General features: G+C 55.4%; 11 protein-coding genes across 11 annotated transcripts; 6 read left to right on the top strand and 5 right to left on the bottom strand.

Annotated features, from left to right (window-relative positions):
- Positions 1-552: 552 nt before the first annotated feature.
- Positions 553-1,515, bottom strand: CHGG_08953 (uncharacterized protein; the record flags this gene model as incomplete). Its single annotated transcript, XM_001226879.1, has 1 exon — positions 553-1,515. The coding sequence occupies one exon, from the start codon at positions 1,513-1,515 to the stop codon at positions 553-555; it is 963 nt and encodes a 320-aa protein (XP_001226880.1).
- Positions 1,516-3,917: 2,402 nt separating this feature from the next.
- Positions 3,918-5,875, bottom strand: CHGG_08954 (uncharacterized protein; the record flags this gene model as incomplete). Its single annotated transcript, XM_001226880.1, has 5 exons — positions 3,918-4,069; positions 4,683-4,892; positions 4,950-4,972; positions 5,069-5,642; positions 5,779-5,875. 5 exons carry the CDS (start codon positions 5,873-5,875, stop codon positions 3,918-3,920), a joined length of 1,056 nt encoding a protein of 351 aa, XP_001226881.1.
- A 732-nt stretch (positions 5,876-6,607) lies between these two features.
- Positions 6,608-8,866, bottom strand: CHGG_08955 (uncharacterized protein; the record flags this gene model as incomplete). The annotated part of the gene is made up of 3 exons (XM_001226881.1): positions 6,608-6,658; positions 6,714-8,452; positions 8,509-8,866. 3 exons carry the CDS (start codon positions 8,864-8,866, stop codon positions 6,608-6,610), a joined length of 2,148 nt encoding a protein of 715 aa, XP_001226882.1.
- A 743-nt stretch (positions 8,867-9,609) lies between these two features.
- Positions 9,610-11,633, top strand: CHGG_08956 (uncharacterized protein; the record flags this gene model as incomplete). The annotated part of the gene is made up of 3 exons (XM_001226882.1): positions 9,610-9,789; positions 9,875-9,909; positions 9,974-11,633. 3 exons carry the CDS (start codon positions 9,610-9,612, stop codon positions 11,631-11,633), a joined length of 1,875 nt encoding a protein of 624 aa, XP_001226883.1.
- A 437-nt stretch (positions 11,634-12,070) lies between these two features.
- On the top strand, positions 12,071-13,780 carry CHGG_08957 (uncharacterized protein; the record flags this gene model as incomplete). The annotated part of the gene is made up of 4 exons (XM_001226883.1): positions 12,071-12,257; positions 12,309-13,032; positions 13,096-13,563; positions 13,621-13,780. The coding sequence occupies 4 exons, from the start codon at positions 12,071-12,073 to the stop codon at positions 13,778-13,780; spliced, it is 1,539 nt and encodes a 512-aa protein (XP_001226884.1).
- A 503-nt stretch (positions 13,781-14,283) lies between these two features.
- On the top strand, positions 14,284-14,754 carry CHGG_08958 (uncharacterized protein; the record flags this gene model as incomplete). The annotated part of the gene is made up of 1 exon (XM_001226884.1): positions 14,284-14,754. The coding sequence occupies one exon, from the start codon at positions 14,284-14,286 to the stop codon at positions 14,752-14,754; it is 471 nt and encodes a 156-aa protein (XP_001226885.1).
- A 1,091-nt stretch (positions 14,755-15,845) lies between these two features.
- Positions 15,846-16,597, bottom strand: CHGG_08959 (uncharacterized protein; the record flags this gene model as incomplete). Its single annotated transcript, XM_001226885.1, has 2 exons — positions 15,846-16,507; positions 16,594-16,597. The coding sequence occupies 2 exons, from the start codon at positions 16,595-16,597 to the stop codon at positions 15,846-15,848; spliced, it is 666 nt and encodes a 221-aa protein (XP_001226886.1).
- A 1,413-nt stretch (positions 16,598-18,010) lies between these two features.
- On the top strand, positions 18,011-21,188 carry CHGG_08960 (uncharacterized protein; the record flags this gene model as incomplete). Its single annotated transcript, XM_001226886.1, has 4 exons — positions 18,011-18,142; positions 18,474-19,800; positions 19,889-20,362; positions 20,449-21,188. The coding sequence occupies 4 exons, from the start codon at positions 18,011-18,013 to the stop codon at positions 21,186-21,188; spliced, it is 2,673 nt and encodes an 890-aa protein (XP_001226887.1).
- Positions 21,189-22,066: 878 nt separating this feature from the next.
- On the top strand, positions 22,067-22,793 carry CHGG_08961 (uncharacterized protein; the record flags this gene model as incomplete). The annotated part of the gene is made up of 2 exons (XM_001226887.1): positions 22,067-22,403; positions 22,597-22,793. 2 exons carry the CDS (start codon positions 22,067-22,069, stop codon positions 22,791-22,793), a joined length of 534 nt encoding a protein of 177 aa, XP_001226888.1.
- Positions 22,794-24,170: 1,377 nt separating this feature from the next.
- CHGG_08962 (uncharacterized protein) lies at positions 24,171-25,349 on the top strand (the record flags this gene model as incomplete). The annotated part of the gene is made up of 3 exons (XM_001226888.1): positions 24,171-24,473; positions 24,537-24,735; positions 25,018-25,349. 3 exons carry the CDS (start codon positions 24,171-24,173, stop codon positions 25,347-25,349), a joined length of 834 nt encoding a protein of 277 aa, XP_001226889.1.
- A 144-nt stretch (positions 25,350-25,493) lies between these two features.
- Positions 25,494-26,075, bottom strand: CHGG_08963 (uncharacterized protein; the record flags this gene model as incomplete). Its single annotated transcript, XM_001226889.1, has 1 exon — positions 25,494-26,075. The coding sequence occupies one exon, from the start codon at positions 26,073-26,075 to the stop codon at positions 25,494-25,496; it is 582 nt and encodes a 193-aa protein (XP_001226890.1).
- Positions 26,076-26,911: the final 836 nt, after the last annotated feature.

The raw sequence follows: 26,911 nt of genomic DNA on the forward strand, positions 1-26,911 counted from the left end.
GTCCGGGCATTTTGCGCTGTCCGGTAATTTTAGGCCTTTAATCACGAGCCTCTCGCAGGCACCGGGCCGGGCTGCGAGGTCACCGAGCCAATACCTCACTAAGCGGAAGAACGATCAACCGAAAAACCGACCGGTTGCCAATTAAATGCAAGGCACCTAATCGATTTCCCGATTGTATTTCTGTGATGCTTCTGCTCCAAAACGAACACAGGGAATAATAATGCGGAATAAGGAATACATCTCTCCGGACAACCAGCACTGCTAGACTATGTACTGTCTCGTCTCGCAAGGCCCGTGGTATACTGACAGCCAAACCACCCAAAAGGAAATCATTCTCATCAACCAAGCGTACCCAAACACCAGAGACAGAAAAGAGAAGGAACACTCAGTAATGCAGCACACCGACCGACCAAACCATGGAAACTCGTTCAAGGTTCAAATGGCCTACCGAGTGAGGAACCCAAGATAATCCGCCACGATCAATGTCACCATCCTACAAAGCAGAGTGGACTGTCAGCATTAAACCCTCCGCAGAAGCGATGAAGGGAGCACTCACGCATGCGGCGCGATGCGCACGTAGTATGTTCCGAACCCGCGATAGAAGCGCATGACGCCCTCCTGCTTAGCGACCTTGGCGAAGCAATCGGCCATCCCGTTGTACGGCAGCTTCCCGTCGGGGCCCCGGGACTGCTTCTGCAGGCGGGTCTTGACGAAGTCGAAGGGCAGCGAGAAGAAGCTGGCGAAGAAGCCGGCGATGGCGCTCGCGCTCAGGGTGACGCCGTTTGTGGACCAGTTGGTGCGCGTCTTGAGCTGGGCCTTGGCCTCGCTGAAGAAGGCGAGCTGCCCAAAGTTGAGCGCCATGGCGCGCACCACCGTCGGCGCCGCTCCCGCCCACAGCGCCCCGACGCCCTCGCTCTTCGCAATGGACCCCAGCGCGTCGATGACCGATTTGTAGTTCTTGCGCTCGGCGAGCGGCTTGAGCCCGTCGCTCTGCATGCGGATCAGCGCGAGATCCGCCGGGTTGCCGATCATGGCCGCCAACCCGCCCGCCGTGAGGCCCGCTGTCGCGCGCTCGGCGAAGCCTATACTTTGGCCCTTGGCCTTAGCACGGGATGTGAGGCTAATCATGAAGGTATCGAAGAAGCCGAGGCGGGCGGTGGTGTATACGGCTTGTCGGAGAAGGCCGGCTGAGAGGCCTGTGTATAGGTCGAGGGCCTTTCCGCTCGCGAGGATCTCGCGGGTGACGGAGAGCGGCGTCGGCTTTGGCCCGCCGGCCTTGCCCTCGCCTGCCAGCTGGATGCGAACCTTGACCATGTCCACGGGCTGGATCACCGTAGTGGCGACCATGCCGCTGAGCCCGCCATTGATAAAGGGCAGGGCGGCCCGCATGAAGGGTGTGTGCAGGAAGTCATTAGCGACGGCGACGCCGTCGCTCCTGACACTCTTGGCCGTGCCCATCATTTCGTTTCCCCTAGAACGTGCTGCTTCAGCCGCCTGTTTGATCGAGTTGGACATGGCAACGCGGGTGTTTGAAACTAATAGGCGTCTAGGTGACGAGGATTGCTGACCGCTTTGGCCGTTCCACAAGCCCAACCCCCAACAATTTTATAGCCCCTGACTTGGTGATCCTCAACACGCCCGGGTCTCGCACCCTACAAAGTCGCGATTACATTGTTAGCCCGCTGTTCGCTCTTATCGTCGGGTTTCGGAGGTGGGTTCCATCCACCAGCTAAGACCAATGAAACCGGAACCTCTCCAGCTCTCAGTCCGGGGAGCTAAGCCGACATCGATGCCGTCAAACGTCCCAGGAGAGTAAACAGGCCAGGGTGCTTTCCCCACTGATGTTCGCCAAGCCGATCTCCCGGTAACCGTCGGCAAGCCGGGCGGGTGGTCGACACGGACGACTGGAGCCGATGACTTTGACGCGGCCTGGGGGACCAATTCGGGATAAAACATCGGAAAATGCAGGAGGCCCGGCTGCACACGGCGGGGTGGAAGCTCGTCATTTGGCGCCCCTTGTGTTCTGGAAGGCCGCTTCGGCAATGGGGCGTCCGCATGTGGGGTCCCCCGATTCTCCAGCCAGGAATGCGGGAATGGGGAACGGAAGGCTTCTCAGCCAAATCCAGGGATCACTCACATCCCTCCAAGCTGGGATCAATTAAGAAGAAAATGGAGCACCGAAAACCTACTCTTGTAAAAGAAGCTGAACCGTGAGGCACTCGGTCGTTTTGTCTTAGAAAATGGCGTGCGTATGTCCGCGGGAATGCTTCGGTCGCCCGCTACAATAGGTGTACCCAGTTGGGGCGCTGTGGCAGCTCTCGGGTGTTTGCGGGGTCGCGTGCCCAGATCGGTTGTCGGCCGGCCAAACGATAGCAGTAGATAACGGCGGTAGGGAATATGGGATTCTTTTCGGTCAATTTTTATTGTGTTTGGGAGATGCGATAATGCAGGAAAGCAGGAGCTCGATTCTAGGAGTAGTGTGTTGGGAGGAAAGAAAGGGATTCAAACAAAGGATGGAGTTGGCTGAGGTCAAGAAAGTGCAAGTCGGTCGTCACAGACCCGTGGACGTCAAGCGTCCCTGCTTGGATATTTATGGCAAGTGACCTGACCTATTACTTGACTGACATCCCGGGCAATTACAGCAGGTTCGTCTCATGTGTGGTGTGAGGGGTCGCGTACTCCTCACATCCAAGGTATTCTGCCAGTACTGCACATGCTTTTCTGGTAACCGTTCCAACCAGACGTGTCCATCCACACAATGCTGTGGAAAGGATACGCGGGGTGCAGCATCGACGAAAAGGGATGCAACTCGCTTCCCGTCCGTTTTTACCTGCTGGCGAGCCACACGAAGTCCTTTGATGTCCTTCGATGTACCTTCTCTCCCGCGCCGTGCCACTGGCATATTCCTTGACGGCTGGATGGATGCACACGCAGACACATCGAGAGCGGGGTTATTGATATTACTCGGGAGGCAATTCTGAGTCAAATTCTGAAGCCGGTGCCAGTTTTGTGACGCTTGTTGACGCCATCAACTTTCTTCATGACTCTCCATCTTCAAATCCGAGAATGGTCTTGCCTTGGTTTGGTTAAGGTCCGTTTTAAGTCATTCTTCATCAAAGAAAGGCACAGAACAGGACGCATCAACCCCAACGCATCCATCTCTGGAACGGGATCACTCGTGAGTGGGTAGGACAGCGTCAAACGTGAGGGGAACTTGGAGGGTAGCTGAAGGAGGGGGACAGGAAGGGAGCTTCAGTTCCTGTTCTTGCCGACCTACCCCTCTCTCCTAATGATATTGGCCAACCCAGAGTTGCCGGATCGCGACAATCCGCCAAATCTGAGTTGGGGGGTTCCTGCATGGCTGCACACATAGAGCAACCCCCTTGGTATGCTGGTCAGCGTTGTCGCCTGGACTTCCCGTAACTTGGAATGGGTGGTGTTGTTTCTACCCCGCCATCGCCTGGGTTGATCAGATCTCGTTGCATAGTGCAGCCGATCATCCTTATCTCTCATCTGCACGGAGGGTTTTGTATGTATCAGAGGGTGGCTGTTGTCGCGAAAGCATCTGATACCAAACCACCGGGTTTCATCTCGAACCACCCTTTTGACGATGGCCTCGACTTACACGCCGTCAGACAGAGTGGGTCTGACTCCATTCCCATGCTCCCATACCACCGAAAACACACTGCCGACCCCGGGCAGCTGCACCATTGCGGGGTCAATGCTTCGCTGTTTCACTATCGATAAGCTGCTGTCCAGTCCGCGCCGGGCGGTTTCTTTGAAGCATCTCAACAGCTGAAGCAGATTTTTCATTGATATCCTAGTCTGCAGCATTGAATTGTGGGATTGAATTCAATCCTCAACACAAATGATCGAGTTTCAGTGGAGAAGGAGGGTCAACAAAGCCTTAAGTGACGTCATGTGATCTCACAAGGCGATAATCGTCGATGGGGCCCTGTCTGCCCCACATCACCCAAGCGCAGGGGAGCCAACAGGGGGCAACTGCCAAGACGCAACAACCTCATCATTGCTGTGAACGAGGGCGAGCCGAAATAGCTTCCACCAAAGCCTAGATTGTCACATTGTGTAAAGAATAGTATGTACATTTTAGACTAACTCTATACATAATCTCTGTTTATGACTTTGGAACTCGAAAGGCTGATGGTGGATTATATACCTAATGTGCTTGACGAGTTTAGTTAGCCAAATAAAGAGAAAGAGACGGTTGCTGTGCCCGACACTAACACTCCAACACTTCAACAATATGGCAATGGGTATTCAACTTGCAGATAACTCCGGCCTCATTTCTCTGAATCCAAAACAGTATCTCTTTTTCGTATAAACCAACCCCAACAACCCAATGCCTCCACTACACTCAGGTAGCTAGGTTATCTACATGTACCTACTGGGTACTTGTTCAATGTTGTTGTTGCTTCACTTTCTGATGAGTGCTCGCTTCGGTTACTTCCAGTCCTTGAAATAAACTATGGAGGAGGAATCACACAGGAGACGGGGACATAGAATATCAATGCTTGTGAAATCTAGTCATATGTAGGTTGTAGTGTCAGGAGTCATCCTCGCGCACACAGAGCTCCAGAACCATATACAACAACACTCCCACTCAACTCTCTATCACAGCCACAAGCTCTTCACTTTTCAGTACCCCGTACTGGGGAACGTACCCAGCCGTCCACCATCAACCACAATGGTGTTCCCGTTCAGGTACGCGCCCGCCCGCGAGGCAAGATACAAGATCTGGCCAGTCATGTCGGTTTCATCGCCCATGCGGCCGAGCGGAACCATGGATTTGTCCAGGCGAATCGTGCTATTCTCGCCTGTCATGGAGCCGCCGGACGCCTGAACAATGGGAGCCGCCATCTCGCTCGGGAACACTGAATGCCGTTAGCCACCAGCACATTTCGTCCGGTTACAGTGGGAGGGATACTCACAGCCAGGGCAAATGCAGTTGGCTCTTTTTGTCGACAGCTTCGTCAGCAACAGTTCCCCATACCCACGAAGCAGTAAAAAAAGGGAGAGAACAAAAAAAAAAAAAAAAAAAAACACTCACCGAATCCCCCACGTCGGCAACACCACGCTCAGCGACTTAGCAATATGCGTCGCCGCCGCCTTGCTCGGCCCATACGCCCAACCCCCCGGCGCGCTCTTATTGAACCCAGCAATACTGCTGGTAACCACGACCTGACTACTAACCCCCTCCCCCTTCCCCCCCCACCCCTCCCTCTTATTCCCCTCATCCAACAACTTCAAAAACGCCATCGCCGTGAACCACACGCTCGTACTATTCACCGCGAACGTCGCATTAAAATCCTCGCACCGCACCGCCATCTGCTCGTCGCGCCACTCCTCCAGCGCCGTCAGCCCCGGCACGGGCGGACGCACCTGGGGGCCGCCGACCCCGGCGTTGCACACCAGCAGGTGCAGGTGGCCGACGTCGGTCTCGACGACCGACACCACACTCTCCAGGCTCACGCGCGACGTTACGTCGCAGTACAACGGCACGACCACCGACGGCCGGTTGATGGAGCTCGCCGCCGCCTGGAGCACGTCCACGCGCCGTCCGACAATGTACACGCGCTTGGCGCCGGCGAGGGCGAGGGCGCGCGCCATCATGAGGCCGATGCCTGGTTTGGGGGGGAGAGGGGGGGTGGGTTAGTTGGGGTTCTTGGGGGGGTTCTTTTTCTCTGGCTTTTCTTTTCTTTTTTTCTTCTTTTTTTTTCCTAGGGTGGTAGGTAATGGGAGAGAAAAGGGGCAGCTTACCTGTGCCACCTCCAGTGATGAGGGCGACGATGCCCTTGACGGAAAAGAGGTCCTCCACGCTCTTGGGAGGAGCGGGGTTAGGAACTGGAGCTTCCATGCTGGCCTCGGCTCGTATCCAAAAAGAGATGTTGTGTTATTGTGGGTGTAAGACAAAACTGCGCCGTGAGCTGCCTCAAATTTGGATGGGATGACAGAAAGGACGGTGGTAGTTAAGTGGTGGTTTGACCTGGAAAAGTTCAGTTAGCGCGGGGTTCTTTGACTTAACTATGATACATTCTTCAAAGTACGTTTCCAGTATGGAAAGCGAGAAGTCATGGGGGGAAAACATTTGTCATGTTGTTTAATTGACTCACCTGTTGTCTTTTGAGGCACAATTTCAGGTTGATACGAGAACCTGGCGCTGTCGTCGTTGTCACGATCGAGGTTAGGCTTCGGTTGATTGCCCCGCCTTGGCCCCGCTTGACGTTCAGTCCAGCGGCCGCTTCCAGGCTGGAGCTGATCTTGAAGATGTTCTTTCCGTAATTTTTGTAATAGTCTCTTCTGGAAGGCAATTGGCTTGGTGGTGAGAGCATGGTAACCACGGAATGGTCCTCTCACAAGATGGAAATCACAGCGAAGATACAAAGCGAGTTGGTTTCTCCCCACTTTGCCAAAGGGCATGGTATCAGTTGACATAACCCATTTTTCCGGAAGCATCTACTACGGGAAACTACATTGGGGAAGAAATAAAATAAAAATAAAAACACCGGGCGCAAATCATCACCGGGTAGATCTATAAACAGGCTTCGGATTGCCTCATGCCTCATGCCAGCTCCGACTTGGTCATTCCTTAAGCATCGGTGATGAGTCTGGTGATCTTGCCAATAGCAATGGTTTGACCCTACACAAAACGTCAGCTGTGCTTGTGCTAGGCATACTCGAAAGTGTTGACTTACCTGGTCGCGCAGGGTGAAACGACCCATCTGGGGGTAGTCCTCAAACCTTTCCACACAGACGGACCCAGCACCACCTGTCACCTGCAGGATAGCAATAATGCTATCACCCTTCTTGGCGTGTGATGGAGGGAGCTTGCTCTTTCTGTTGGTGCCCTTCTGAAGCTTGTGGAGCAGCGAAGCGAACGTGACCTCCTCGATGGCGGCATGGACGTGCAAGACGCAATTAAAGCCAGCACTGAGAATGCTCTTCAAGTCCAAGATCCGGATTTGCGCCTCGAATTGGGACACGTTGTTCACCAGACGCTTAGGTGAGCAGAGGACGAAGCCGGGTGTGATCTCTTCTTCTTCGATGCCGCGGAGACGAAGGCGCACTTGGTCACCGCATTGAGCAATGGCCACTTCATCTTCGGTCTCGCCGTAAGCAGCAGCAATATCGACTGTCTGCTTGTTGGGCATCATGATCACGGTCATGCCCTTCTTGACCACGCCCGCCTCAATCTTGCCTTCAACCATAGTGCCCATATCACGATACTTGCTGGCTATAGCCATCATGAACGGCGCGTTGACCTTGCGCTCGAGGGCCTGCATGCCATCGAGGTACTCTAGAAGCGATGGTCCGTCATACCACGGGCACTTGTCCTTAGGCACGCGGTCCTTGATGCCCATGGTCTGCTGCGCCGCGATGGGCATGAAAAAGACGTCTGTCTTGACGTTGTACCCTGTGCCCTTCAAGAATTGCTGCAACTTGCTGGTGCACTCGGTGTAGCGCTCGTGGGACCAGTTGACCGTCGGGTCGTCCATCTTGTTGATAACCACCACCAGCTTGTTCACTCCCTGAGTCTTGGCCAGCATAGCGTGCTCGCGGGTTTGGCCGCCCTTTTCGAAACCTGTCTCGTACTCGCCCTTCCGCGCACTGATGACCAGAATGCCGACATCGGCTTGCGAAGCACCGCCAATCATATGAGGCACGTAGGTCTTGTGACCAGGAGCGTCGAGGATACTGTACTTCCGCTTATCCGTCTCGAAGAAGCCGCGGCCGACCTCAACCGTCTTACCCTTGGCGCGCTCTTCGTTGGTCGAATCCAGAGCCCACGACAGATACCACGTCTCACGGCCCATCTCCTTGGCTTCCCTCTTGTACTTGTCGAGCGTCCGCTGGTCCACCATTCCCGTGGCGTACAGGATGGAGCCGCCAAGTGTACTCTTGCCGGCATCGACGTGGCCGATGAAGATGATGTTGACGTGCTCCTTGCCGTAAATTTCCTTGAGTGTGTCCTCGTCCACGTCGGCGGTTTGCTCCTTCTCAACAGCGTCAGCATCGCGGGCCGCTTTGGCGGCTCCTCCACGAGACGGGCTGGATCGCCCCGAGGATGGCGTGGGCGAAGTCTTGCCGCTAGCTGCCTTGGAATCCGCCTTGTCGATCGCCTTGGCCGCTGTGACTTTAGCAGCAGCCTCCGCGGTGCCCTCCTTCTTAGCCCCCTCTTTTTTGGTCTCCTCCTTCTTGGTCTCCTCCTTGGCCGGGGCGGTCGCGCCGATGGACAGGACCTTAGCCTTGGGCTTCGGTGCGTCGCCGCCAATGCTTAAAACCTTCGCGCCACCCTCCTTCGCAACGGTCGGCTTTGGCGCATCCCCCGCGGCGGGCGTATCAGTTGGACGCTTCACAATCGTGGGTGCCGGCTTCGGGGCCTGTTGTTGCGCTTGACTTTGCTGGGGCTGCTGCTGGTAGCCTTGCCACTGACCTATCACCATCATAAGCATTCGTTCCGAGACATAGGGGTGAGTGACATAGTCTTACCGTATTGCTGGTGTTGGTTGTATCCACCCTGGCCCTGCCCATAGACACCGCCGTAGCCCTGTTGCGGATGCTGTTGACCATACTGTCCGAAAGCCTGTTGGCCGCCGTATTGCGGGTAATACCCCTGGCCGCCATAGTACTGTTGCTGCTGATATTGCCCATAACCACCAGCCCCGCCAAACCCTTGGGCTTGGCCCGGCTGAAAAGTCTGGGCCGTGGGCTGGAAAGAGGCGGCACCAACCCGGAAGCCAGCTTGGGCCTGCTGAGCGCCGATATTCATCTGCTGCTGGGCCTGGCGGGCCAAGTTCTCATCCTGAGCAGCCGGGTCGTCCTCCCATGAATCCTGGACGTTGGACATCTCGTCGAAGCGCCGTATATAATTTGGTCTAGGGACTCGTGCGTTTTCGGGTGTCTGGAATTGCGAGATAAGTGTTAGTCGAAGGGCGAAGAATGACAAGTCAAATAAACGAAGCTGGGGGATATGTCTGAGGTGGAGGATGACGAACTGGCGTGACTGTTTTGCCAAGCAGAAAGTAGCTTCAATTGTCACGTATCTCTAAACAGAGTATATTGCCCTTACCGGTTGATACACAGCGCGGTGACTCGACGGTACCTCTTCTAGCGACTTTCAGTGACTTTCAGTGACGGCAGAATGAAAGAAGATTTGTTGTTGCCCCACCATTCATGCTGGCGGGGAAAGAGGGTTTTGGCTGTACGGTGGGGAGACGTGCGACACACGGTCTGCCCCCGCCTAATCCTTGTCAATCTCAGCGGCCAAGAGAGGTTAATTGGGGCCTTCGAGAACAGCCCTATGCACAGTGCGAAGCTGCACGGCAGCCAACGCACCCACCAGGGTGCCTGGATGCCTAACAATCCAGCCTATCTGAGACCAGAGACCTTGGTGAGGTTTAGGCAGGGAGAGTGGCTTTCATCAGGTCGGGTGCACACGAACAAGGCGCTAGAACAAGGCATTCAAACGGGAGGGCCCAGTCCCAGTTTGTCCATCGGTCAACAAAGCCACCGCCTCCATGTTTGTTTTCACTCGTTAATATTTTACATTATGCCCAAACTCCAACACCAGAATGGACGTGCTGAGTGAACATGGATGCACTCTTGCAGACTCTTGGAGTTCAGACCTTCAACTTCGCTGTCCGATCCGGGATCGCCCTCACATCCCGTTACGCGGTGCAGCAATGCTCAAGGCTACTGAAATCAATCAATGACAAAGCCGTCCGCTCTGAGTTTAAGGCACTGCAGAAGCTCCTGGACAACAAAATCAAGGTATGCTTTGCCGGCCCGATCCCACATCTCTACTACCTACCTCCCGACCTGCCTATTCGATATCGGCTAAACTAGATCCCAATAGATCCTCTCTCCTGCTCTCGACTTGATTGAGTTCAAGTACGGTGACCCAAAATGAGTCACTCAGTCAATAGGCAGCAATACTGACCCGACCCATTTGCAGATCCAGCCGAGGGAACGTATTCTTAGAATCAGCGGTGCCCCTCGCCAAATCCCTCCACCGAGAAATCGTCCGCCTTGGAAAGCGGCTACACAATGCGGCCACCACGACTGAGGAAGAAGCTCATGGTGCAAATCCGAGGGCCCATGGTGGCCGTATATCGGAAGAGCGCCATGCCGAACTGTTGCTCATCATCAAGGACATTAAGGACCTTCTCGCACGAATCGACCGGGATATACCGCTTCTTCAGTTCGCCATCACAGTCTCGGGCGAGAAGATGTCCACCGCCATGACCCCCGGCATCTCACCTTCTAGGATGATGCAGGCTAGTGCCCTGCTCTCCTTTGCAGATGCCCACTTCGTCGCGGACCCCCATCGGCCCATCCAGGTCGGGCCTTCTTTCACACTCTCCCTCTACATGTTGTTCCTTGGCCATTCTCAAGTTGAGTCAAATTCGGAGCACCATGCTCCTCGAGAAGCCCCTTATGGCATTGGGGAAGGCGAACGGAAACCCATATGGCAGGAGGTTATGCATAAAGCTCGAGTGCGACTTTGCCGGGTTCCTGCCAGCTGGGTATTTGATTCTGCTCAGGGGTACCAGCCAGACAGCTTCCATGACTCGCACCTTGCTGGCACCGTCTCGCGGAAAACAGCAATTCCGCTGCCTGGGCCCTCCGATGGATATTCATACCACCTGGAGGTCATCGAGGACTTGGACGACGGGAGGCTTCACGAGGGGGAAGGGCCAAAATCTCAGCCCTATGATGACATGCCAATGGCTGGCATCCGGGAGTCCATTCCGATCCATCAGATTTCCAAGATCTTCTACACGGATACTGGAAGAATTCTCAACATCGGACACAATGACGAAGGGGAAAATAACCCGATCCTCCTCTTGAAGAGGGATGTCAACGCCAAGTGTCCGATCAGGATGCGGCAAGAGTGGTTCGACGACCCAGACAAAAAGGAACACCATGGGTCACAGTTTGATCCCGCCGACGAATCATCTGAGTCTGATGACCAGGACGACGTAGACCGGCAGTTATGGGAAGAGACTGAACATTCTGCCAAGTCACCAGCCAGCCAGGACAGCGCTCGAGCAACATCCCTACCTCCGCACCTGGACTCTGAATGGTTGGCTCTGGAGGTATATATAGACGACGATGACGTCGAAGAAGACGACGACGATGAGAGCTTAGGGGAGGATGCGGACAGTGGTGGCGAAAAGATAAACCAGACCACCTCACCCAGTAAGGCTCAAGTGCCGCACGAAGGGCTCTCGGTGAACTCCAACCTCGCTTCTCAAATCCAGCGCATCTCGATACGGTCCGACTCACCTTCCCAGGACCTCCACAGCCACGGTACAGCCGACCTCAACAAACATCGCGAAAACATAGCGGACACGTACGTGTCAAGGTCACCTTTTGGGTCCATTATATCGTCACTTTCGCTCCTGGAGATGTTAGTCCGGCTCACCAGTCTGCAAGAATTTCAGCAGACCTCCCACTTGGCGATCCCCGACCACATTCTCACATTCTTCTTGGAGGAGACCTCAACAACAGGGTTACACGGTGAAGCGCACTGGCGGATGAGGAGTGAGGCGAAACGTCGTATGGGTTTTGACCCTTACACTGACTCTTTTCCGAGGGAGGCCGAGGAATAGAACAAATAGGTGGACTTTGAGAGAAAAAAATGACAATCTACCTAACTTTTACATTCCATGATGGCATCATCCCAGCCTTTTCGTTCCCTTGGCAGACACGGTTATCATCGGCAACGAAAAGCTCGGGCATCATCTGCTTTCCATTCGATTTGCTTCGCTCAATAAAGGACGCGATGATTGACGGGGTTAGCTTTTCTAACCTAAAGGGTATATATGTTGGTTGAGTAAAAGCTAAGTTTTGAAGGTTGGCATCACGGTCCAACCCCCACGCCCCCAATCCCGGGCGGGATGGCCATTAGTGTATGCGATACCGGAGCATCGCGAACAAATATTTTTCAGCCCAGCGACGAGGCGTAATCAACATCGGAGGTGAGCCAAAAATCTACAGGCTCGCCCGTTCAATCAACGTCATGGCAACTGAGAAGAACAACCCGACCATGAACCGAGACGTCGAAGCGGCACCGCCCGCACCGAGCGGTCATGAGAAGCATGAGAGAGATGTGGCCGCCAAGGATGAAGCAATCGCCATGGTCGGCGAGCAAGAGCATACCGTTGACCCCGTGGTCGTTGCGCGAGCAGTCCGCAAGATAGACTGGTTCCTAATTCCCGCCATGATCTTTGGCTGTAAGACCCCACTCCTACATCTTCGAACCCCCCACTAACCCCCCCTTCCAGATGGCATCGTCTACTACGACAAAGCGATCCTCGGCTCGGCCGTGCTCTTCGGCATGACCGCCGACCTCTCCCTGACGGTCACGGACGCGTCGACAACGCCACCTACGGTCGACACGTCGCGGCTCTCGTGGGCGACGTCGCTCTTCTACTTCGGCATGCTGGCGGGCCTGTATCCCATGTCCTTCGCGCTGCAGCGCTTCGACATCGGCCGCGTCCTCGGCGCCATCGTCCTGCTCTGGGCCGCCATCTGCATGCTCACCGCCGCCGTCACCTCGTACCAGGGCCTGTATGTCCAGAGGTTTTTTCTGGGGTTTGTGGAGAGTATTGTCCCTACGGGGTTTATGTGCATTGTGTCGGGGTTTTATACGCAGAAGGAGCAGAGTCTAAGGCAGAGTTGGTGGTTTAGCAGCACGGGGCTGTTTACCATCATTGGGGGGGCGCTGAATTATGGGTTTGCGCAGATCCAGGGGGGTGGGCTGAGGAGCTGGCAGTATATTTATTTGTTGGCAGGGGTGTTGACGGTGGTGTTTGGCTTGTTTTGCTTTGCCATGCCAAACTCGCCCGTCACGGCCTGGTTCTTGACCGAGGAGGAACGGTTTGCGGCCGTGGAGAGGCTCCGGTACAGCCAGACCGGGGTGCGGTGTACGAGCATCAAGATGGGCCAGGTGAAGGAGTCGTTGTTGGATGTCAAGACATATTTGATCTTTGTCATGATGGCGTCGGCGTATGTTGCCCCCCCCCCTTTTTTCCTGTTCGTGATGGCGTGATTCTAACGTGGGATTGACAGGTATACCATGAACGGTGCGGTCAGCGGCTTCGGCCCACTCATCGTGTCGACATTCGGCTGGAACACCTTGCATTCGATTGTGTTTCAGTTCCCACTTGGGGCACTCTGCTTCATCGTCATCCTCGTGACGGGGTACTTGGGGTCTAAAATCCCCAACATCCGCCTCATCATGCTCATCTTGACATGTCTGCCCGTCATCGCAGGCTGCGCCATCATCTGGAAGAGCGAGTGGTCGTACCGGGCCGCGGCACCGGTCGTTGGCTATTCCATTACCGGCTTCTTCGGCGGGACGGTCAGCCTCATCATCACGGTTGGAATGTCCAACGTGGCGGGTCACACTAAGAAGAGCTTCATGGCCGCCACCATCTTCGCTGCATACTGCGTGGGGAATATTGTTGGGCCACAGCTTGTCAAATCGCAGACAAGGCCACAGCACTACCCCGAGCTGTGGCTAGGATTGATCATTTGGTATGTTCCTCTGCCTCCCTGTCCACTTACCTTGGTACCTGTTAACATTCGTGATAGCTACATAATATGCATTGTAGCATCGGCCACCCTCTACGTCGTATTAACAACAGCAAACAAGAAGAAGTCAACGGTGCCCGAGGACCAGCCGGAGCGAGCGAAGCTGGCGTTTCAAGACTTGACAGATATGGAGAACCCCTACTTCAGATATGTCCTATGAGAGGTTCATCGGCGAAATCTATGTCCTGGTTGTATAGCCAGCGAACTGGCCACATATGTACACGGTGTTATCATATCACATGTCATGACGACGATTACTTAGCGGTGACGAATATTATGACGGGCTACCATAACCAATCTTTTTTCTCTCTCTCCAAATTAAAGTAATGAATATTACTTCCCGTTTACCTAGTCACTAATCATCGCCATGGCGGACAGACACAGCACGACGAGACGACATGCAATGATTCTTCAAAATTCGGCAGAACAGGCACGTTCATACTGGGCGACTCTACCCCTAGAGATCAGTCTCCTAATTCTCGAGATCATCATAAAGGAAAGGCATCCCGGCTGGTCTTCATCCGCGGGGTCGTCTGCCAAGAATGGCAGTTTGTTATCGAGAAGGAAAACTTCCGCCGCCTACACCTGCACGCAGCATGTCTGGACGATTTCGAACGCGTTTCAGTTCGGCGGCAACACCTCATCTCGTATATCTCACTCAATATGGCGGGCCTCTGCAATTGCCCACGTTGCTTCAGGACTGGTTGGGAAGCGGAGGAAACGCGGAATTTGTCCATCATTAGAGAAGGCCTCTGGAAGCTGTTTTCTATTCTCAGCGGCTGGACGTTAGTGACACAGAAAAGCCTAGAGTTGGAGCTCAAGGCACATCATTCACCTAGCAACTCGGACCGCTGGTTCAAGATGAATCCCCGAAAGGAGACACCGCCACGGAAACAGGGCAGGTTGCACCCGTTGTCATCTATCGGCCTGCGGTTTCCAACCGAACTTCCTCGAGTGGACGTCGTCACTCGGCTCACCCTCGGTAGACAACTCCAACACCGGCTCCAGCCTCTGCAACTACGAAGTCTGCTCCACAAGCTCGGCCACTTGGAGTACATGGTCTACGAGCCCGAGAGAGATTGGAACAGATTTTACGCCGGCGCCTTGATGACAACATACGATATTACGATTTGAAGCCACTATCCGTTTTTGAAGACCCCGACGACAGAATCCACGCCGTTACTGGTTACTCCTGCTGGGGGCTCTACCCCCCGTCAGTTTCCACGACGTCGATCCTCGTATCGGCGCAGCCTTTGCCTCCAGAAGCCTCAGCCTTGAGCAGCTTTCGGTGGCGTACATGATTAACGCTGAGGACTTCTTTGGGGCCTGTTTGCAAACCTGGACTTGGGAACACCTACAGTCACTGGCCCTGACATCGGCATTGCTACACCCCACGGGAAACCCCGACGAAATCTCGGCCCTACTATCCAGCGCTGCCGCTACGGCGCTGCGAATGCCCAGTCTGCGTACCCTGATGCTGTGGAATGGGAGAGTGGACAACGCCTGTGCGTTTGTATATCGCCACCGTGGCCTCAACAAAGGCGGTCGGAGCATCACATGGCGAGGAACATGGAATCTCGAGGTCACCCCGGCGGTTGAGGAGGCGTGGCAAGCCGTGGCAAGCCGCGGCCTCCCAGAAAGCCGGCCCGCTGGAGCTCGACATAGAGAAGCAGGATATTAAAGGAGACGCTGTATCCCTCCCTGATGCTATCGATCGTCTGGCCTTGCCCTGTTTCGTGGTTATGCCTATTTCTGCGAATTATGAGAAGGGGAGGGAGCCCACCGCAAAGATAGTTTCTACCTGTCCCGTAACCAGTGATTGAAGCGAAGCTCCAATGATGAGTTTTCTCGATATACAATGCACATTGAGAAAACGAAGGAGGAACGCTTCGTTTCATTTACGGGCCTAATCCTCCAGAGTTCTCGAGGGAGCGACTGGATGCCGCAGGGCCTCGTTGTCAAAAACGGTGCACCACCGACACCAGTGCTGGACATTGGTCTGGTGATAGGACGCTTTTTTTAATGCGTTTATATATATGTTATTATTATTATTCATACTCCGCTATGCCCTAGGGCGTGCCGGACCCTCAGCTATTTAGTGTACAGAAAAACCGTGCCCTCCCGGGCCGGGTGAAAAACCCATACCAACAATCAAGGAACGATGCGTTCTGGTGAGTCTGCGTATACAAAGAGAGGAGGCCTCCTGGCCTCCGAACGGGGGCGCTTCAGGCCGCCGCTTCCAGCTCGAGTCTCCTAGCTAAGTTGTACATCGGCAGCTTCCCCGAGTCCATCAGCCAGTCGAGAACTCTCCTCGCGAGCCGTGCAGTCGTGGGATTGATGCCGTGTAGAACAGAGTAAAAGTCCCGTCGTGTCCGAATTCCAGTTCTTTCCCATCTTCTAGTCAACGGTGGGGCCAAACACCACACTACTAGGTGTTCGGCAGTCTCTCGTCTCTCGCCACACTCGCAGGCAGGAGTCAGAACCTCCGGGACTCCCCGTGTAAACAAGAAGTCCCGTAAGCCTATTGCTCCCGTCCGGATTTGAATCATAAGTGAGCTCTTTGCCTTGCTGAGACCGTCGTGCCTCCTCAGGGTTTCGTTCCGGAATAGCGTCTCCTGCTGATGGTCAAAGTCGTCCGCCGGCCTGGTGATTGCCCTGCCGTCCCGTTCCTTTAACCACCTCGCTTTCCAAGCCTCTTCTACTACCCTGTTCGTATCAACGGTTCCCCCCGTCCAGCGCATGACCGTTCCCGCGGCTCTCTCCACCGCCGTAGGCCCTTGAGGTCCCAAGGTTCGCGGTCGGCCCTTGTTGCCCCTCCTCGAGCTAAGTCTCTGCTGTATCTTGCGGCAGGCGGTGAGGACAACGCTCGCCGCCGTCTTCTTGCCGCCTCGACCGTCGTCCAGATCGGGTCGTTGGAGTCGGTTTTCGAAATCTGCAAGCCGTTTGTTTAGGTACAAGTCCCAATGGTGGTACCCATGTCTCTGTCTCGAGGTTACGGATTGGGGGTAGACTTAAAGGCTCCCGCCACAATCCGCAAGCTCTTGTTCTGGGCCTTCCCGAGGGCCTTAGTGATGCCTTTCTTTGCCGGCTCGCCTCCCACATCCGTGGGGATGTGAAACGATGATGCGCCATAGGCCAGCGCCGACCGGATGCACTTTGTGTACACTTCTCGCGCTTTGGCTAGCCCCATTCCCCATGTCTTTGCCACGATCCTCGACAGGGCATAGCTCTGGGTCCTCAGCTTCTTCACCACCGCCACCAGGTGGGCCTTCCAGTTGAGTTTCCAGTCCAACCCAGACTCCCAGGAACCTGGCAGACCCTTCTGTTAACGGGGCTGGTGCCTCCCCCTGGGTTGGCAAGGTTTACTTGTTCGGTCCACTGCCGTCACCCTTTGTTGAAATGGATCAGTTCGCTCTTTTCCGGGGCGAACTTCATCCCCCGACTGTCCGCCCATCGTATACACGTTTCCAGAACGCCGCCTCTAGTTGCCGGACATTGGCTTCGGGGTTTCGACCAAATACTAGAAGGTTGGTGTCATCCGCAAACCCTGTTATAGCCAAGTGAGGGTGCTCGTCTTTTAGCTGCTTGTATAGTGAGGAAATGTAGAGGATGAAGAGAACTGGGGAAAGGGGTGAGCCTTGGGGGACCCCTGCCCGAATTGCCGTCAGCGCCGCCGTCTTGCCGTCGAAAAGAAGGGTGGCCTCTCGACCGGTCGGCGGGGTTATTACATCTCCTGTTTGTTCACTGAATTGAGATATTTGTATCCTTGAGTTATGGATGAGGTTGGTAGTTAACGTTAATTGACAATGTTGTCTGCTGTTCACTTCCATCCAGGGTTAGGGCCGCACCGCTGAGTGCGGGGTAATGAGTGATTGCTTGGTTGCCTTGGAGCCCATTCAAATTGGTCAGTTAGTAAACAGAGCGAGGCCCACCGAAGCGCTATCAGGAAGTCCCCCGCGACCGCGCCTTTGCAACAATCTACAGGATCTGGCACATCTGGCAGCTGGCGATAGCCCCACAAACGACAGCATATTGTTACTGCGAACCTGGAGTCATCGATGCGGTATGCGATTTCCCCTGCCTGCTAACAGCTTACACCTCACGGCAAGGGTAAACACTGACGGAAATCAACATACCCAGAAAGCCGGGCTCTAGCTTCGCAATCCAACCCCAAAACAATCTCGCATCCGACGACAAACCAGCCTTCTTCCGGGCGAGCAACGCAAGTAGTGAAAGATCGAGTAAATCGAGCAACAGTACACCACGGAGGTCCCGGGCAGAGTTGAGGCAGAGCTTTTACGACTTGGTCCAGTCGACGACCATCACGTACTCGTCTTCGTCCCCTCCGAAGTCCTCCAACACTTCTCTTGGCGGTTTTGAGTCAGATAACATGGCGCGATTGCGAAAGGAATCGTTTAGTGATGACGACCTCGAGTACCTCAGCTCACAGGCAACCAACATGTCGCTGGACCCGGCAGCTCAAACACCGCAGAAACAAACCAGCAGACCAAATCACAGTGTTGTCGATCTGACAGACAGCCCGATACCAACCATCCGGACCCCCGCAGCTGCAACACCCACGCCGAGCTTTGGTCATCCCACAAAACTGGCATCGCGGTTTGGCCAGCAAAATGACAAGCCCAACCCCATGTTCATCCAGCGTAGGACCCGGCCCGAGTTTCACACCGACATGTATAAGAGTTCAGGTCCTTTGAAACCAAAAGCGGAGACCAAAAAGGGGCCAGCACTCCAAATGTTTAGTTCCCTGAGCGAAGACGCTCAGCCAGCGTACCAGTACACCCAGCCTGCCGGGTCGTTTGGGGATCAGGTTTTCTACACCGACCCCCACCAAGGCTGCGGCAGATTTGAAGGCTATGCTCGAGGGCAGCATGGAGGATGGAGAGGAGGAGGAGGAGGAGGTCGAGGGTACCAAGCCTGAGGGTGACAAGCCAAAGAAAGAGACGATCGAGGATGAGTACACAGGAGGGCATCAAAGTCAAGCTTCTTCCTCACCAAGTAGAAAGGAGTGCGATGGATGCGTGGGCGAGAAATTGGCGCACAAAAGAAAAGGAAAGGTGACCAATGGTGGTATCCTGGCCGATGACATGGGCCTCGGAAAGACGCTGCAAAGCATCTCCCTGATCGTCAGCAACACGATGCCTAAACCTGACGAGAAAGGGTGGAAGAAGCATTTTGATCAGGTGAAGAAGGCAACACTTGTGGTTGCGCCGCTTGCGCTCATCCGCCAGTGGGAGGCTGAGATCAAGGAGAAAGTGACCAAGGACCACGAACTCCGAGTCTGCGTCCACCACGGACCCCAGCGGACAAAAGACCCCAAGATGTTGGCCAAGTACGACGTGGTCATTACCACTTATCAGATCTTGGTGTCCGAGCACGGGAACAGCCATTCCGACCCCACAAGGTCGCCTCAGGTGGGCTGTTTTGGCATCCACTGGTTCCGGGTCATCCTAGATGAGGCCCATAGCATCAAGAACCGCAACGCCAAGGCGACCAAAGCATGCTGTGCTCTCCGCTCTGAGTACCGCTGGTGTCTCACCGGCACGCCAATGCAGAACAACCTCGACGAGCTCCAGTCACTCGTCCATTTCCTCCGGATATCACCGTACGACGACCTGGCCGAGTGGAGAGCCAAAATCGATGGACCACTGAAAAGTGGCAAAGGCCACATCGCCATCCGGCGGTTGCATACCCTCCTCCAGTGCTTCATGAAGCGGCGGACCAAGGATATCCTGAAGGAAGAAGGTGCCCTTGTGGCAGGCGGGAAGAAAGCGCTTGACGCGGCTGTGGCCAAGGCCAAGGAGGAAGGCCGGGACGAAACAGACGTACCAAAACCCACCTTCAAGGTGACGCAGCGCAAAGTGGTCACAGTCGAGGCCGAGTTTTCCGAAGCCGAGCGCGAGTTCTACGACAAGCTGGAGGCGCGTGCCGACAAAAGTCTCGAGAAGATGATGAAGGGCAAGGTCAACTACGCCAATGCTCTCGTGCTGCTGCTGCGCCTACGTCAGGCGTGCAACCACCCGCGGTTGTCCGAGACGAAGCTCGAGAAGGACAGCGAGGCGCTGAATGCCGATACCGCGCCGCAGCCGAAACCGAGCGCTGCAGACGACCTGGATGATCTAGCCGAATGCCTTTGGTGGCAATGGGCATCCAGACGAAGCAGTGTGATGTGTGTCTGAACGATCTGAGTAAGAAGGAGAGTGGCCGCGGGTTCCACGCGGCTGCACTGAGTGTGTTGAGTGCCTTGCAGAAAAGTCAACAACGAGAGCCCGAGCCGAAAGAAGCCAAAGAAGGAGAACAGGAGAATCAGCGTTCGTGAAGGAGGAAATCAAGATCGAGGAGATGGCCAAGCGGAAGCCCAAAGGCCGCAAGATCATCACCGATAGCGATGACGACGAGGAAGAGATGGAGGGGAGCTGGCTGGTTGGTGAGGACGAGCGTGGTTCCTTGCGGCTGGGTAAGGCCGGCGGCGAGGAAGATGAAAACGCAGAGGGTGGTGGCGAGGATATCGCCTCTGACGATTCCGACCATTCCTCAGAAGAAGAAGATGAGAGTCAACTCGATAGCTTCATTGTCAAGGACGAAGAGGGACCAGAGGGTGACCACTCTGCATCAGGCTCCGAGACCGATTCAGATGATGAGACATTTGTGTCAGTGTCTAAGCTGCGCTCACAGGCCATCTCCGAGGCCGCCCCCACCCAGGATAACGAGGCGGACTACTCGGGTATCTCCGAATCCGAACTCCTCTCCGGATCCGACTCCGATGACGATGACGATCTTGAAGTCAAACGCACGGAGCGCCCACCACAGCCAACGCAACGGCCCCAAACCCCACTCGGCATAGCATCGGCACCGGCAGCAGCAGCAACAGCGTCATGACGTCGGCCAAAATCCGCGAGCTCCTCTCCATCCTACGCAAAGAAGCCTCCGTCCACAAATTCATCGTCTTCTCCCAATTCACCTCCATGCTCGACCTCGTCGAGCCCTTCCTCCGCGCCCAACCAGGGCTCAAAGCAGTCCGCTACGACGGCAAGATGCCCAACGACGCGCGCGAGGCCGCCCTCCGCGCGCTCCGCACCGACCCACACACACGCATCCTCCTATGCTCCCTGAAATGCGGCTCGCTAGGCCTCAACCTGACGGCCGCGACGCGCGTGGTCATCGTCGAGCCCTTCTGGAACCCCTTCGTCGAGGAGCAGGCCATCGACCGCGTGCACCGCCTCACCCAGACGGTCGACGTCGTCGTCTACAAGCTCACCGTCGCCGACACCGTCGAGGCCCGCATCCTCGCCCTGCAGGACAAGAAGCGCCGCCTCGCCGAGGCCACCCTCGAGGGCGGCTCCCGCAAGAACAAGGGCCAGCTGAAGCTGGGATTGCAGGAGATCCTCGAGCTGTTCAAGCACGATGCGAGGTCGGCGCTGGCGGAGGATGGTGATGATGACCCACATGGGCCGGGGAGGGATAGGGTGGTGACGGGTGATGTGGGGGGGATGGTGAGGAGGGGGAAGCCGCCGAGGAAGGAGCATGAGGTTTATGGGAGGCGGTGGTAGGGTTTGGGGGGTTGTGGTTTGGGATAGATAGATAGGGAGTAAGGGGTTTGGGATATTTGAAATGAGGAAAAAAGGGTTGGATTGGGTGTTTCTGGATGGGTTTATTGGTGGGTTTCGGGCAAGCCTGATGGGATATCGACTGGTGTTTTTCTGGTGTGAGTATCTTGCCTGGATGATAATGACTTCCTTATGCCAGGACGGCAGTGGCCACATCGGCACTAAAGATGGGGCTTTCTCGTGTGTATCCTACGGTTTCGTAGTCGATTTTTACTATTATTACCATTATCTCTTTTATATGCTGCGGTCTGGATGGACCTGGGTGAATGCGAGAGCTTATAAGATATGTATGACTTATGATTAAGAAATACGTAGTAAGCATACTTCTCTGCGCTATCTAGGCAGACACATTTGTACAGTCCAGAAGCCAATATCCCAATACTTCCCTCCCCCCCCCCCCAAAAAAAAACCCCGATATAACGACCATTCCTCAATAGCTAAAATCCCCGTGTCCCCAAGAAAACGCCAAACAATGCGATGTGGTATCATTAACGCCCAATCCGAAGCTTACCGCTCCACAACCCCCCCAATTTTACGCCGTTGCCCCATGAAATAACGGAGGTTCCGGACAAAGCAAGACCAGTTCAGTACCGCCCCGGAAATCCTTCATATCCTTGCGCCCGCGTCTGCCCCCTTGACATAGCCGCTCAGCCGCATCTCGTTGTCGCCGCCGTGGCCCGACATGCGCCGGTTGACTCGGGTGGTAGGAGCGGGAGCCGTGTGGTCGCCCGGGCCGCATGCCGTTCTGACACGAGGGCGGGCGTCGGCGGGACTTGGTCTTCTTTCGGAGAGCATGGGCATCCCGTGGGAATGGGGGCGGGATGTCTGGGGGTTGGTCGCGCGAACGAATTGCGTTGGTGGAAGAAGGCCTCGCGTTTGGTGGTCGCATGCCGTCGGATACGAGGGCTGCTTCCGCGCTGTCGTCGTCGTCCAGGGGAACGGGTACAAAGCCTGCCCCCGGGTCTGCGGAGCGGGAGGAGGTGGGCGACGTGGGGGGTATGGGTCGTCTGGGGACGGGCGGGGCTTGGCCGATGGGGCGGCGCGGGATCGAAGGGCGGCCGGGAGCGTCAGCGTGCGAGGCGGCTACCGAAGTCGCGGCTGTGAAATTGCTGCGGAGGGATGTGTTGCGCGTGAGGATGCCTTCGCTCGGGGGCGGCGGTAGGTTCATGCGAGGGCCGACTCGTTGTGCAGAGATGGGGAGTCCATAAGCTTCAAGTTGATGTCCTCGGCCCGCTCCAGCGATTCGAGCAGCTCGTTAACCTTGGTATTCCTGGTGTAGTACTTCTGTTCCAAGATGCGAATGATGGTCGCAGTGACGGTGAACATGTAAGTGAAACTATATTGTGGTCAGTCGGGCTTCGCCTAGGGAGGCCGAACGGGGACGGACATGAGGATATTCGCAATGGCGAAGTACGGAAATTCGAACGAGCAGAACTTGTCGAGCTCGCCCCGTCGGCCATAGCTTTCATCACTAAAGCCGACGGTATCGAAGCCAATCTCGGGGATCATAGTGAAGTCGTCCTTCCGGGTCAGGCCACCACAGTGTAGCGGCAGCCCGCCCCGGCCTAGGACGCTTATAATGCCGAGTAGCACAGCGACCATCAACACGTCGAAAACAACAGAGGCGATTAGCCAACCTGTCTTTTTTGATCGTCGGCCGGTTTGCTGAACGACGAGGGCTAGGATGGAGTAGCCGAGAATGAGGCAGGCCTGGCAAGAAGTCAGTTCGCCAGTGTGACAGCAGATTGTCAAGGAATTGTGAGAATACCATCATCTCAAGCACCATTATCTCTTTTGTCAGACCGTGTGTGGACTCTTTGACCCGGACGGTCAAGTAACCGTGCGAACCGACGGCGGCCAACGAGCCCACGATCTGCGCGGAACGGGTGAAGGCCACCCATTGTGTTAAGTCCCAACCCATTGCTGAGTATGGACTGTTGCCAGCTTCCACTGGGAAGAGGCGCGAAGGAGTTTCAAGGTTAAAACTATAATTATCAATGGAGGATTGATACCAGTCAATGAGCCCGTGGTGGAAGAAACGTGAAAAAAAAAATCAAGGAGAAGACGACAGGACAGCGGCTGAGTGAGCAATCATGCAATTCCTTCGGACCTCTTCGTCGGGTGGTATTTTCCTCTTCTGCAGCTGCAGAGCTGATAAGATGGGCGGGAGGCTGGGGCTGTGTCCCTGTGCCTCCCGACGCTGGCAAGATCGCTTCCCAAGCCGTTTCGAGCGGTCTCCCACCAAAACGGGGCCAGCACGCCAGCCGGAGCACGGGGATAAGCGGGGCTTGAACGGCGGCATCACGGCTCCTCGTTGGGCGCCAGATCCCAGCAACAGAACAAGCCGTGAGTTACACAGGGAGGACACGGTGTGTGCCTGGCTCGGCGCCAAACTCTTTTGAATGGTCGCGAAGATAGGACCTTCAGAACAAGGAGGTAATCATGTTTCATGACATCGCTTAAGAGAGATTTCTTTTTCAGGGCAGAAAGGGCATCCTCGAGGGGAAAAGAGCTTGTTGAAAGAGGTCGCACTTGGTGAGTTCTGCCCCACCTTCTGACAAAGGACACGAGAGGACGCGTCATCGGCACTTCCCGGGCAAATTGGCGTGACTTTTGGCGGCTGCCAGGGGGCACAGCCCCGCGCCCCTGCCTCTAATGGGCCAGTCAACGACATAAGTCACCCGGTAATTGGCTGGTGGGTCCAGGACAGAGTGTTGACCAAAAGCAGGAGCGGCTGAGAAACTGACTCTGGTGACTCTTAACACTGGCCAATCTGCTGATTCCCAAGCTGGCAACTGAGTCCAACTGTTAATCGGCGTGAGGCAGTGTATTTCCATCCAAGCACACAGCACACCCAGGCACACAAACACTGATTCGAGGCTCCGTGCTTTGGTGTTTGTCGCGCCAAACGCGCCGGCGTCCAAGATGCACAGATGCACCCTCTTCTTCAGGCTTCGCCCCAGGTCTATCCCGGGCGACGACGACGACGAGGTTGCGGATGCCGTAGATGGCACCAACATCAATGAGAAATGCAGCCGGCGACCCCGGGACTGGCCTGCTCTCTTCTTGACGGTGCTCAGGTTTCTCCAGTTTGCTTATTTTGCCTTTGCGTATTTCGCGCTTCACGGCTTCCAGAGATCGAGTTACTTCCACGAGGATGGACCCTGGCAGCAATCGCCGCACGAGATACGTCATGCGCAACGGATGATGCGCTGGGCTCGGATGCAGGTACGGTCAGACAACGGACGACTGGTGTATGACAAGGCAATACATGTCTGACTCGCCATCTAGGCTTCTATAAGCTTGATCTACCACGCCGGTGTTCTCATCGTCCCTTGGCTACTCCGTCTCCTGAGGGCGACAAAGCGACCCTTCACCGGTTTGGGTGCCGTCTTCGGTGACGGGTGCGCCATGGTGGCCCTGCTCAACACGCTATGCACGTTGGACACCGCTCACGAGGGCTATTGTCACAGTCCCCCCCCAAGGGGTGGTACGTTGTGCCGGCCCCATCTTGTCGGGGCTGTTCCGCTGACGCCATTGTAGACTTCGACTTGCGCGAGGTGATGAATCTTAGCTACGGTGGCCTTCATCACCACATGAGCCACCGTACTGTCTGCCAGTCTCTCGATGTGATTTTTGGATTAGGAGGTCTCATCGTGTGCGTATCCCGACATCTTACGCCTTGGTCTCATTGACTCATGCCTCGGCAGCCTCTCGCATCTTGTCACTGCTCTTGCCACCGCCTGGCGTGCAAAGCGATCGTTTCAAACAGTGATCACCAAGGTTTTGCCGGCCGGTGACATCGAGCAGGGAGTGATTCAGGGTCCAGTGCGTGAAGAGGCTCGTGCATCAGCGATGCACCAACGACGACCTTCGCCGCCACCTTCATATCACTCCGTCATCCCTGAGCCGGCTCAGGATGATCAAGATTACGCCGGGCGTACCACACCGTCTCAAGAGCTGCGAAGCCGGGCCTCTGTGGAGACGACATCGTCTCTTGGACTCGAGAGGTACGGATACCTCGTGTCGGATGGATGGCGTGCCCCGGAGCAGCCGCCAATGTACTCGAGCAGGCCACCAAGTCTGCGTCAGGTGGTGAACTGAAATATATCATCGCTGAGCTGGACTGTGCCTAGTCCCATGGCCGTTGTTTGAGAGCGTATTGGAAACGCTACGTGATACCCAAGCTATATAGCTGTAATGATAATTCTTTTGTTGCTTGTTCTCCGGACACCATTGCCCGTATCTTCATGGCCTGTCGCCTTCCTCTAGAGCCTCCTCAGGCCATCGCAGCTCCCACCCCGTCACCGTCTTGAGGATCTCCTCATCCCCTGGATCCTTCTCAAACAGCGGCCTGTCCATCTTTTTCTCTAGCACCTTCTCCACCACCCACCCCTCTTCCCGCGCCACATCGAAAAACGCCAAGTCCTTATGTTGGAGCCACGGCCTATAACTCGTAAACACCACAAACGCCTTGCTCTCCTTACTCTTCTTGAGCGTCTGCCGCACCGTGGCGCAGCATATTTCCTGTGCTCCGAATGCCGGGAACAACAGATCCGCCAAAACCAACACATCAAACCCCTCCCCCCTCTCACCCTCACCAAGATACCCCAACACCCTCCCCGGATCCGCCCCCCAAACCCAACCCCTCCGCCACAATGGGCAGCTCTTTATCCCCCTCCTCCCCCCGCTCCGAGGAAGGAGCTCACACCCCCTCACATTCCGCCACATCGTCTCCAGCAGATCCGGGTCCGAGATATCCGTCACCACCACCCGCCGCGCGCCCAGGCACGCCCCCACGTTGGACGGCAGGCCCGCTCCCGGGCCCATCTCAAGGACGGTCCTTCCCTGTACGAGGGAGGGGTGCCTCTCGAAGTGCGTGGCCATCACCCGCGAACCGTTCCAAGGGTGGTGGCCTTCGGTGGGGAGTCTGGTGGATGGAGAGGGGGGGGGTTAGTGAGGTGGTTTTTTTGGGGGTTTTTTTTTTGGGGGGGGGGGGGAGGGTGGCGGTGGGGATAAAGGGGTTCAGGGGGTTCAGGAGGTTGTTGTTGTGAAAAGGGGAAAAGGTAGTGAGAAGGATCGGCTTGCGGGAAGAGCAGTTTATTTGAATTAGTTGTTTTTTTGCTTACGGCCTACGAGGTGAAGGGTGATGATGTCGCCTTTGGTGGTGGTGTAGGTCTGGGTTGTGGGGGGCGGGGTTGGGGGGTAGTAATCCTCTGGGTCTTGGAAGAGGTCTATGTCGACGGTGTCGACGTCGATGTCGGCGGAGGCCATCTTGGGGTGGCTTTCGGATAGATAATACTGTTGATGGGAGGTATTATGTTGGTGTAGGTGAAATGTGTGTGTGAGAAAGGCCTGCATGAGATGAAATGTGGGTTGGGGTGGAGCGGCTAAAAAATGTGGAGGGATTTTCATGGGGCTGTAACACACTTTAACTTGACTTCTAGACAAGAAACAGTCAACTGTGAATAGCCTGGTTACACTAGCTACAAGACTTCCGAAAAGGGAATAAAAATTCTCAAGTAGACGTTCTGGATACTGCAGCGAGAACTAAAAGTATAGATCTAGCGCACAATTTCCCCTCAAATATCAACCGTCCAGAAGGGTATTCCCAACCGGCAACCACCCGGCCTCCTCTCCCAACCCACATACCTTCCCCCCCCCCC

Source organism: Chaetomium globosum, genomic scaffold (assembly GCF_000143365.1).
Source record: "Chaetomium globosum CBS 148.51 scaffold_6 genomic scaffold, whole genome shotgun sequence".
Lineage (NCBI taxonomy): Eukaryota > Fungi > Ascomycota > Sordariomycetes > Sordariales > Chaetomiaceae > Chaetomium > Chaetomium globosum.